At 44.9% G+C, this 12,446-nt stretch overlaps 1 protein-coding gene across 1 annotated transcript in view; it reads left to right on the top strand.

The window, feature by feature from the left end:
• Positions 1–12,446, top strand: part of GRIA2 (glutamate ionotropic receptor AMPA type subunit 2) — a 136,666-nt gene that overhangs the window by 119,923 nt on the left and 4,297 nt on the right. Inside the window, 1 exon segment of the mRNA XM_074993133.1 lies at positions 12,325–12,446. This exon segment is cut by the window's right edge and continues 126 nt beyond it. Within this exon segment, the coding sequence (XP_074849234.1) occupies positions 12,325–12,446 (122 nt within the window).

Here is a 12,446-nt window from a genome sequence, read left to right as displayed (position 1 = left end):
TTCAAAATTGACGCAGTTTGCCACTGCGCGGCTCATTCAGACGGGGCTCCTTTTCGAAAGGACCCCGCCTACTTTGAAGTCCCCTTATTCCCATCTGCTCATAGGAATAAGGGTACTTTGAAGTAGGCGGGGTCCTTTCAAAAAGGAGCCCTGTCTGGATGAGCAGCGCGGTGGCGAGGCGCGTCAATTACGAAGTGCTGCGGCCGCCCGCATGCTAATGAGGTGCTGAATATGCATTTCAGCGCTTCATTAGTAAACTTCAAAATGGCCATTTGGAAGTTTTTGGCTAGTGTAGACATAGCCCAGGTGACCCAAAGGATGGAGTAAATCACAAAGCAGTGCAGTATGTTCACTATTGTGAATTTATGCTGCAGCTAGAGCGAGCTGAAAAATGGAACAAACAAACAAGCCCCAGGTCTTCTTTGACTACATATACTTGTCCAGGGAGCTGTAGTTGTGCATGCTCCCCAAGCACCCTTGCTGGACATTTTTTCCCCCAGTGCCATCCATCAGGTGGACTCTGGTGCCCTCTAGTGCTGTGCACCTGTATAAGGTGTCCACCTAACCCACACCCCTGTGCTAGACTATTTTCAGTGGACTTTGTTTCCTTCACATTTTCTGCATATTTGTATAGTTACAATATAAATAGTTGAGAGAGAGTCTAGTTGACACTTCTTTATCAGATGACAGAGTTTCATCCATTTCCAGGGCCTAATAATGCCCGGTCACCAGGCTTCAAGCACTGTGCATCCTGCAACAAGGTTATACTTTTAAGTGCCCTACAGTCTAGCTGTTTAAAATACTTTGGTGAAGCTCCCATCAGATATTGCTCTCCAGTCTGCTTGGATTTTCACCCTCCTGTGAAGAAGGTCAAGGAGGCCAAGTTAAACTTCCTGCTGATGGAAGACCTTCCTCCTAACTGAGCAGGATGGACTTGGTACTGCATAGCTTGATGTTGGTGCAGAATGTTCCAGTCTTGGCACCACTTTACCCCAGTGCTGAGAACAAAGGATGAAAAACAGCTTGTCCACAGGGGACATTCCCCAACTCAGGGGAAGGATGAGCACGGAGAGCAGAGTGTGACCTAGATCAGGTCACTTCTGTGCCTCAGCTTCACAGCTGACACTGAACTCTGGCTTAGACTCAGGCTCTACTGAGTCTAGTCCTGAATGAGCCATTGGCACGAGAAGGTCATAATGACACTATTGCTATTGCAGTGCTGTCCACTTCAGAGGCATTCACTGTGGCCAGAATCCTAATAATGCTCTTGGTACTGTCGGCACTAGTAGTACAAGAGTCAGAGGCATTGGTGCAGGAGGGAGCCCATAAACCATAGTTGTGATCTGGTTCCAGGTCCTTTGGTACAATCTAGAGGGAGGCCATCCTTGCAGGCACCAATGCAGGCTTTCCAACCATGGCACAGATCCCCAGCATCAGTGGGAACCACACTTCTGTGGTCCTCAAGGGAAGGCACATTGTCAGAGTCAAGAGGTTGAACTTCAGTCTTCTCATCAAAGGACTCACCCTTGTAATACTAGTCTTCCCTACCCCACTGCGAACCCAAGTTCAGAGATGTCTCCAAGTGGTTATCCAATTGGTCACTGGTCTGAGCCTGTGCAGTGGCGTTTTTGTAATCTGTGAGGATTCCTCCTGATGTCAGGACCCCTCAGTTAGTGGCGGGACTCTTTGTGGATTTGCACAGGTATTCCCATTCCTAGACCTAAACCTTTGTTGTTGTTCTCAGATGCATTGGAGCTAGGCTGGGGAGCTGACTGGGGTCCCCTTATGCCCAAGATCTGCATAAGCTTTCATGGGCAAAGACCTGCTTCGCCAGATGCATGAGTCATCTGTGAGTGATGACTGCGGTGCTCGATATTTGCACTTCATTAATCACAAGTGAAGAAAAACATCTTTTTCTTTGGACTGGAATATTCAGCCTGTTCCACTTTTGAAGTGTGCTCTCTTACGTTACAAGACTGCTACATAATTGCAGAGAGGGATCATTTATCCCAAGGTAGAAGTACACACTTTATCTCCTTCAGACTATTCAAATACTTTTTAGCAAACAGCATTGTGTGCCCAAAGGTGAGAATAATCCTTATCTAATTAATATTTCAGATTTGAATGAATGTTTTAGAAAACAAATTTCTAGACATCTGTTTCTACAGTATTCTTGCTGTTGTTAAGAAGAGTTTGTCTGCAAGTTAGGAGGCAAATGGTCACCTAAATGGGCATGAGTAGTAGCACTGTGTTCCTTGCCAAAGTGCATTGTGCCATGACCTGTCTGGATCCCACAGGGATCCCCATCTGCATGTGTATTTCGGAGTCCAGAAGAGCTTTTTCTGGCCTACGAACCACATGCCCATATACTAATGAGGCATGGGAAATTTACATCCATGCCTCATTAGCATCTTCCAGATGGCTCATTACCATGCCAAAGTGGCACGTGTAGACACAGCCCTTGAAATATTTAACTAATTTTAATTACGTTCAGATAAATTGGGGTGAGAAATATAACATGGTGCCCTCTGCTTATAAGAATTACTGATATGCGAATGAGCTGGTAAGGTAATTGTCCCATCCTTGATCAAAATGAAGGATGCAATGAAAACTTACAAATGGCTGCTGTATAGGGGTTACAGTTACCACTTTGTATATCACCTTGCAAAGGATGTTGTGGATCAGGCAATGATCCAGGGAGCACTGGTCAATTCAAACAGTGATTGTGCCACTGCATTGTACATTCACAATGCCAGACATGCCATTCTGGTGACAGACAGTGATACTCCAAAATAACGTTAGTCAATATTGTAAACAAGTCACTTAACATTCCTATTTATGCTATCGAAGTCATACGTTTGTTGCAGTTTATTTGAGAGATTTTAAAAATTTCTATCTTTGGATGTTTACCTTAAGAGGTGTATATAACTGTGCTAATTTACATTTTGTTTAAAGTTGTAACTTACTGTACCATGTTAATAATTGCCATGAAAAAAATACTAGCTAAATGATTGGGTGACAATAATAGTAGCAATAGCATGTTACTCAGTTAGAATGTAGGTTTGGTTTTCTGCCATGTTCAGGATGTTTCAAGTCTACAGAATGCATTTATAGTTAATGAGATATTTCTCTAGTGAATGACTGTTTAAAACGTAAAAGTAAATTTCATGCGTATAATGTGCTTCTAAGAATCAGCCATTTATAAGAAAGCATCCAAGGCAGATGGGATTCTTATAGCTGTGCCCTATATTTGAACCTATATTTTCTTTCAAAATATAGTTCCAAACATTTAATTGTGAAATAATTAAAACAAGTAATAGACTGATAACTAGTTGGTATTTTTCCTGTTATATGAATATTTAATTGTTCACAAATTAGCAAGATTTATTTATCCTTCTGCCTTACCATTTGTAGACAGCAGCAGCCATTTCTGTCCTTTTGTTGTAACATCGAAGATCAAAAATACAATTCTACAAACCATTTTTCAAAGCTGAATTTCTGTTTCATGTAGTATCAGATCACATTTTAGCACAGTTTTGGTGGACTATGGAGACATTTCTCTAAATGACATACTAGTGACATCATCCCATTTTAAGAAGAAAATGAAAGGGTTATCTGATGCCACGTAAAATTAATAGATAGTTAATTAATTTGATAAAATGTGGCATAATTGAATTTCTTAAAGAATGAAAAAAGAGCCCAACTTAATCAAGACAATATTTTACACATAAATGGGAGGTAGACTTCGCAACAAAGAATAATTCTGCTAGTTATGATGCCCAATGAAGCTATTGTATTCCAAAGGCAGTTATAGCTTCTAGAAAAATTTTGGTTCCCCTTTTTCTTAAAAAAAAAGGATAAATCAGTATAAAAGAGCAGATGTATATATTATAGCTTTCTCTGTGATGTATCAATGGCATTAATCACCGCATCAGAAATACCTTTTACAGTTAAATTAATCTTTCATATGTTCACCAAGACATAATGCTTTGGAGTAGGCATCCTTCAGTCTACATAGACTATGGATCGTGCCCTTCATGGTTCCATTTGGGATCATCATTTGCAGAGTCGACTGTGACTGTGAAGGCCCACACGAGAGTGACAGTCCTTGCTGCATCTGTTGCATGTGTAATGGGTGTCTGGCAGGTCCTTACTGTGCTTTCTGTGGGCTCACTTCTCCTCTGCTAGCTGTCTGATCCTCATCTCACCCTTCTGAAGGCCCTCGTGTGGTTTCTGCCTCCATCTGCTTCGATTGTCTTCCAGCTCCTCCCAGGTATCTGGCTCGATGTCTACGTCCCTGAGGTCCCTCTTGCAAACATCTTTGTAGCGCAACTGGGGGCATCCGGGAGGTCTTTTGCCAGAGGCTAGCTCGCCATACAGGATGTCTTTTGGGATCCTTCCATCATTCATCCTGTGGATGTGGCCAAGCCAGTGGAGCCACCGCTGCCTGAGGAGGGTGTGCATGGTTGGGATTCCAGCTTGCTCAAGGACGGCGGTGTTGGACACTCTGTCCTTCCATGATATTCCAGGGATGCGCCTGCGGCAGTGCAAGTGGAAGACGTTCAGCCTCTTTTCCTGGCAGGCGTACAAGGTCCACAACTTGCTGCCATAAAGGAGGGTGCTGAGGATACAGGCTCTGTAGACTTGCATTTGGTGTAGGTGTACAACTTGATGTTATTCCACACTGTTTTGCTGAGTCTGGACGGAGTTGTGGCAGCTTTTCCAATCCTCCTATTTAGCTCAGTCTCCAGGGACAGGGTGTCAGTGATGGTGGACCCGAGGTAAACGAACTCGTGGACGACCTCTAACATATAGTTGTCAGTGCTGATTGATGGAGGTTTAGCAACATCCTGACCAAGTATGTTTGTCTTCTTTAGGCTGATGGAAGGCCTGAAGTCCTTGCATGCTTTGGAGAACTGATCCAGCAGTTTCTGAAGCTGGTCTTCTGTGTGTGACACTACAGCAGCGTCATCTGCGAACAGCATATCTCTGATGAGGTCTTCCCACACCTTAGACTTAGCCTTGCAGGATTAAACAGTTTCTCATCAGATCTTATGTGCAAAAAGATGCCCTCTGTTGAAGATCCAAAGGCATGCTTCAGGAGGAGTGTGAAGAAGATCCCGAATAATGTTGGAGCAAGGATGCATCCTTGTTTGGCGCCACTCCTGATGCTGAAAGCATCCGATAATGTGCCATCATATTGGATGGTTCCTCTCATATCTTCGTGGAAAGACTGGATCATCTTGAATAACTGTGGTGGACAGCCTACCTTGTGGAGCAGTTCGAACAGTCCATCCCTGGTGACCAAGTCGAAGGCCTTGGTCAGGTCGATGAAGACAATATAGAGTGGCTTCCCCTGCTCCCTGTATTTCTTCTACAGCTGCCTCAGAGAGAAGACCATGTCAACGGTAGATCTCTCTGTGCGGAATCCGCACTATGATTCAGGATACACCCTCTCAGCAATCTTCTGGAGTCTGCCGAGGATGACGCAAGCGAACAGTTTACCAGTGATGCTTAGGAGGGAGATTCCATGGTAATTGTTGCAGTCGCTTCTGTCTCCTTTGTTCTTATACAAGGTTACAATGTTAGCATTGTGCATATCCTGTGGAACCTCTCCCTTTTTCCAGCACAGGCACAGTAGCTCATGTAGGGGTTCCAGGAGGGTGTCCGTGGCACACTTGATTACCTCTGGTGGTATACCATCCTGACCAGGGGCCTTTCCTACTGCAACTCTGTCGATGGCTTTCTTCAGTTTGTCCACAGTTGGTTCCTGATCGAGTTCGTCCATTACTGGTAGGAGCTCGACGGCATTGAGGGCTGTATCAACCACAATGTTCTCGCGTGAGTACAGCTTGGAGTAGTGCTCAACCCAGAGCTCCATCTGTTTGGCTTTGTCAGGGATGACTTCACCAGATTTGGATTTCGCAGGTGCCATCTTTTTCTGGGTGGATCCCAATGCCTTCTTGATACCCTCGTACATTCCCCTGATATTACCAAAGTCAGCACTGGTCTGGATGCTGCTGCATAGCTCAAGCCAGTAGTTGTTGGCACAGCACCTGGCTGTCTGCTATACTGTTTTTCAGACTGCTCTGAGTTCTTGCAGGATACTCTGACTCGGTGAGTGTTTGTACTCCAGGACTGCAGTGCGCTCTTTTTCGATGGCTGGAATCATCTCAGTGGAGTTAGCTTCGAACCAGTCATTTGTGTTTCTAGCTCTTCTTCCAAACACCAACAAGGCCGTGTTGTAAACTGTATCCCTCAGATGCTGCCATCTGGATGTCACATTGGCACCCTCAGTTCTGCTGCGCAGATTCTCCTCGAGGGTCACTCTGAACTTTTCATCTTTCTCTGAGTTTGCTGTCTTTCTGGCATCAATGCGGGGCCTTCCAGTTGGTTTAGAGTGGTACAGCTTCTTGGGTCTCACCTTTAGTTTGGAGCAAACTAGCAAGCGATCTGTATCGCAGTTGGAACTATGATAGCTGTGTGTCAGAAGGATGTTTCTGAGGTTATCAAGTCTAGCAATGACCATGTCTAGTTGATGCCAGTGTTTCGAGAGTGGGTGTCTCCATGACACTCGGTGCTGTGGCTTGGTTTGGAAAAATGTGTTTGTGATGCACAGATTGTGGCATGTGCAAAGTTTGAGAAGACGCTGTCCGTTTTCATTCATTTTTCCCACACCAAAGTGGCCTAAGCAGGAAGGCCATGAGTTACAATCGGCTCCAACTCTCACATTGAAGTCACCCAAAATGTACAGTTGTTTGCAAGCAGGTATTTGCACTATGGCAGCACTAAGCACATTGTAGAACTTGTCTTTTACTTCTGGTGTGGTGTACAGGGTTGGAGTGTAAGCACTGATCAGGTGGACAGGACCGGCGCAAGTTTGAAGTATGACCTGAAGGAGTCTTTCTGATCTGCCCATGACTAATTCCACCATTTGTAGAAGGGTGTTTCTGATGGCAAAGCCAACATCATGCTCCCGGGGTTCTTCTTGGGCTTTACCCTGCCAGAAAAAGGTGTAGTCCTTTTCCTTTAGAGATCTCAAATCTGCGAGTCGCATCTCTTGCAGAGCAGCAATGTCAACTTGGAGCCTCTTCAGTTCCTCGTTGATGACAGCGGTCTTTCGGGTGTCACTGACGTCCTGCAGATCTTCAGTCAAACTGGTCAGCATGGTCCGCACATTCCTGCAAGCAAACTTAAAACTTTGATGGTTTCCTTTTCTTGTTGATTTTCTTATAGGTTTGCCTGGTGCTCAGATTTCAGTCACTTGTCAGGTTTGGGAACCTTAAGCCCAGTGAGACAGGTGAACTATGGCGGGACAGTATCCTACTGGCTGGGGGCTGCCCAGCTTGAGGTGGGCGGTGACTGTCTAGTGAGATGCGATGATCTCTCCCACTGTTAAAGGCAACCCCTGACGCTCGTTCTCTATGCCAGTCAAGCAAGAGCTTATAACCGGTATCTGTTACCTCCCGTGTTGGTTCAACGCTGTTAAGCGATGCTGGAGTACCTCTCCAGGCACGAGCCTGGGCAATTTTATTTTTTTGGGGGACCCCGGGCTGCCCAGATGCCAGTGTCCTCCTCTCGGCTTTACTGATGTAGTCAAAGGAGAGGATAACCTCTATGTCTGGTACCAGCTGATTTGCAGTAGTTGCTGGGTCAATGCCAGAAGTTGTCACAGCACCGCTTTAGGACTCTTTACTAGAGCAGTAAACTGGAAAGATTCTCGATGATTTATTCCAGTGTAGTTTTATTTTTTAGTTTTATTCTTTGTTGTCTATTCATGTAGCAGTTATCCATTCTTCAGATCATTTTGGAAGTTAGATATTTTTATGCTACTTCTGTCCTCTTCTTGATGGTTCCTCAGTGACATTAAGGAAGCAACAGGCATGCTGACAGGGAGGGTGCAAAGGGGGCATTTGCCCTGGACCTTTTAAATTATCACTGGAGTGCTGCGCAGAGCACTGCTGGCATCTCTGAGGTCTGGGTGGGGGCAGTGTGGTGCACTCAGGGCTGTACTGAGATCTGACTCTCCCCAGCCCTTCTGCCCAAGGCCCCGCCCCTTCTGGGAGTGTGGAGCCATTCTACCTCCCCAAACTGCCCAGAGGCCCAGCAAGTCTGTTGACCACCTGTGAAACTGTATATAATAATGGATCTCTCCATAACTGGTGGGTAAATACACAGCTTATCCTCCGACCACCCAGAATTAAGATGTATTCCACTTTCCAAAATATTCTGGTCCATCTCCACTAAATGCTTTTATTCTTTGAAGTAGAGTTTAATTCACTCATTTTATTCACATTTTCATATGAATAAAACATGTCCTCATCTACAACAACAGTCAAATTTAAATACAAAACTTTTCTTTCTAAAAACGTATTTAATGTTAACATGTACAGTTAACCCTCAAGTTACGCGGGGGTTGCACTCCTGTGGCCTCTGTGTGACTCAGATTTTGTGTGCAAGTCAGGAGGGGAGGGGAGAAGGGAACCAGGCTGTAACTCCCAGCCATGATTCCCAGATGCTTGGTTCCCAGGTCCCCGCTGCTTGTGGGACCAGGAAACTGACCAGACCGGGGCTGATCAGTTTCCTGGCTGCTTCTCCCTGCCTTCTTCCAGCTCTCAGCCTGAGAATAATGCCACTGCTGGGAAGGCAGGGAGAAGGGGCTCTTAGCCTGCCCAACTGCCTACAGCTGCGGGAAGCTAGACAGGGTGACAGCCGCTGAGCAGCCTCAAGTTGTGCTTAAGTCACATTAAAGTGAGTTATGCACAAGATGAAGCTGCGTATTTTGAGGGTTTACTGTATAAGTGATTTTATACGTATAAGAGATGTATGTGTATGTTCCATTTCAAATTCTGTTGAGATGATTAAGGCTGAATAACAATGCATACCAAAGTCAAGAAATGCATGGGCTGAAGTTGACTAAATTTGGTCCTATCATACATATGCATTACTCCATGGTCTTTAATTATATGAGTACATATGATTGTTACAAATTACAAGATCACAGACATTTTCTACAAACCTACTGTGACAAGGTAAGGCTGGGAGCGGGTAAGAACGAGAGGGAAAAGCAGGGCAGGAAAACAAGCAGGGTGTGAGCAGCTGGGGAGGAAGATGCCCTGGGTGAATTGGGGCCAGCTGATCCCACTTAAGCCTGCTTTTAAAAGAACCCTTGCCCCGTAGGCAGGGGGAGAGAGAGAGCTAGAGGAGAGGAGAGAAAAGAACAGGAGCAAAGCAAAGCGAGTTTTCTAGAGGGACCGAAAGAAGGAGAGGAGTGCTCAGCCACAAGGGGCTAAAGCCTCTGCCCAGGAGGCCTGGGATTTGAAGCAAGGCCAAGCAGGCTGAATCCACAGGAGGAGCCAAACCAGGAGAGGGAACAGGCGGCTGCTGCTGCTACTACTACTACTATTACTATTATCACTGCCACTACCTGGAGGAGGTACAGGATGGGGGAGGAATTGTCTGGGGAAGTGGCCCAGGGAAGGGCTGTGGTGCTCATAACAAGGGGAGCCCTCCCCCACCACCAGCAGCCACACAGGGTCCGTGGGCTGAAACCTGGAATGAATGTGTGGGGCCTGGGTTCCCCCCAGACCACCATCTTCCCCCTCCTCATGAAGGGCAGTGGTGTCCGGACCAGGGGAGAGTGGACTAAATAGAGACCTGGAGCCCAGGAGCCTGGCCAGCCTTGCCACACTACATACACATGTCTAGCATCTTCTATATGCCATTCTATTTATGCCAGACAAGCATATATCATGGAAACCACTTATGTACTGTGGTCTCATTGACTTCCTCTGACTCTAGTGAGTCCAGGATTACAGTCAAGAAGTACAGTGAATGAGGGACTGACTCCTGAAGATGAAATAGTAATATTAAATAACATTTTGAAAAATGTTCTGTTTCTTGCCTGGTAGTTCACTGCTCTGATCATTCCAAGCTAATAAATCTTGCAGATCAAGAGTCAGCTGCCAGGGCTTAGACCAAGCTGTCTTTCAGGCCCAGGAAGCTTGTAGTGGTTTTTTTAATCTCCACTGCATGTTTTTTCTGTATAGCAAATGGCAAAGGGATTATATGTGGTCTTGACAAATTCTGATAATCTAATACACTTAGCTATAACACTTAACAAATAAACACACGTGGTGATGGTTTCTTGGTGAGCTACTACAATGTATGGCAGCTCATTTCTTCTACTATGACTGAGATGGGAGGTAGCTTTCTCAAACTGGACCATCAGAAAGTTGATTCCTTTTGATGTTTCTCTGCATCCCCATTTCTCATTAAACTTTCAGCCTCTTCTCTCAATCTGTGGTGTTACTCCTCTGATGTTTCCTCATCCTTTAGTTTAATTGTCATTCTTAGATTTCAGTCAGGTGACTTGCAAAAGAGGGAGAGAGGTAGAACCAGAATGCCTGGTTGTTGAAACTTTGCTGTAGCAAAGCTATAACTCATGATGCTTGCTTGAGTGGGAGAATAATGTTTACTAGGTTAGACTCTGTTTGTAAGCTGTTAACATTCATGACATTTTAGAGGCTTTCCTCTTTTTTGTTATTCTACTCATGAAGTGCCTTGAATAAGGAACATTTGTTTTAATTCAAATGGTTGCATATTTATATATTAGTGCACTAAAAATATCTCACAGCTGCCTTTAATAATACAGAATGAGATCTTGTAGAGACTGATAATGTAAGACTCAAGATTGGAGCCTTAGCCTCATTTAGCCTGCTTTGTGTAGCTTTGGTAACACAAAATAGCCCTAAATCCTTTTTAACATATCCCTGGAGATTTCCCCACTGTGCGCAGCTGCTAGCTGTAAGGGTCAAACACTAGAGTATGGCATGCAGGGGGAAATCTCATTCACCAACAGTGCCTTGCTGCCAGAACACCCCTTTGGGAGTCTTTATCAACAACAGTAAATAAAGCAGCCCTGAGGCTGCTCTAGTTTATCAGGGACTGGTCCTTTGGTAAGACAGCTTCAGGACAGAGGCGTATATAGTACCCTACAGCCTCCTTTACATCCTCCCCATTCACCTGAGCGAAGCTAAAAGCTTTTGGGTTATTGCTCACATTCTCAGCCTTTGTGTGCAAACCCAGTCCAAACATTCTCTTTCCCAAAACAAGAAAAGCCCTTCATTGATCTGTTTTAGCTCTTTCCTCCAAATCTTTGGGACTGCCTTGCTGCTTGTGCAGTCATTTCCACCGATGCAATGTGGGGCATAAAATGCTACCCAGGTCATATTTTTTACTCCCTTGCACCAGCAGAAGTGATTTACACTCACTTTGCCCTCCCTTTATACAGAAATGGATTGTAGATCATGTTTTATTACTACAAGTGCCCTTTTGGACTTATCCATGCTTTCATTCAACTTTCTTCTGTGCCTCAACCCTCTGCCCCAGCCCTGATCCCTCTCCAGACCTCCAAAGCCCTTCATCCCACCTCAGCACCCTCCTTCATCCCCCATTCCTGACCCTCTTCTTCACATCCAGCTGGTGCCCTTACCCTGTCCTACATCTGAGCCTGTAACCACTCCTGGCACCCTGAATACCTCATTTCTTGACTCATTGTAGACCTTTCATCCTCTCCCATGCCGTGATGCCCACTTTCAAGGGCATTTACGGTCTTCTATGCAATTTCCATAATGAGATGTGGTCCTAGTGCCAACAAGTTTGCCTGCCAGTCATTTTTGCATATAACTGTTACATTGGTCAAAGGGGGATGTTAATATTGACGTGAAATCCAATAACATGGTTCTTGGTCAATGGGAACTGCAGAGCTGTCACATGAGGTGAGCACAGCATGCAGAGCCCCTGACTGCCTGTGTCTCTGGAGCTGGGGGAAGCCACAGCATGCTTGGAATGAGGCAAGGTACCACCATCACCCCCCATTTGGAACTTAAGGTGTGATGAGCTAGATGAAGCCTGTGGGCTGTAGTTTGCCCGTCATCATTCTAGTGGCTTGAGGACATATTTTCAGGCTATTCTACCTGATTACTATAACCAACAGTGGAGAACTCATTAATGTCATGAAGATTTTATTGATAGAGTTGAATTCTCTGTTGAAACTTATCCTGCAGGTCAGCTGCACCTTTTATGTTTTCTGAAATGTATAAAAAAATGTCAGTTCTTGGTCCTTTGGTCACAATGTAATGATATATGCAGTGATAGCAATAATAATAGTAGTAGTCAATGGGAAAGGACTTCTTGTTTTGTAATCCTTCAACACTGAGTAGTGATTTATACCAAAGCCTGTTTGTTTGTTTGTTTGTTTTTCACATGCATGTTCAGTATCCTCTGAAGGGTAGTTAATTTGGCTTCTTATTTACTCTGCAGAGATCTAAAATTGCAGTATTTGATAAAATGTGGACCTACATGAAAAGTGCAGAGCCATCTGTGTTTGTGAGGACTACAGCAGAAGGGGTAGCCCGGGTACGGAAGTCCAAAGGAAAATATGC

This window comes from Carettochelys insculpta, chromosome 4, assembly GCF_033958435.1.
Source record: "Carettochelys insculpta isolate YL-2023 chromosome 4, ASM3395843v1, whole genome shotgun sequence".
NCBI classification, from domain to species: domain Eukaryota; kingdom Metazoa; phylum Chordata; order Testudines; family Carettochelyidae; genus Carettochelys; species Carettochelys insculpta.
Note: the sequence above shows the minus strand (reverse complement) of the source record. Positions and strands in the feature narration are given on the sequence as shown.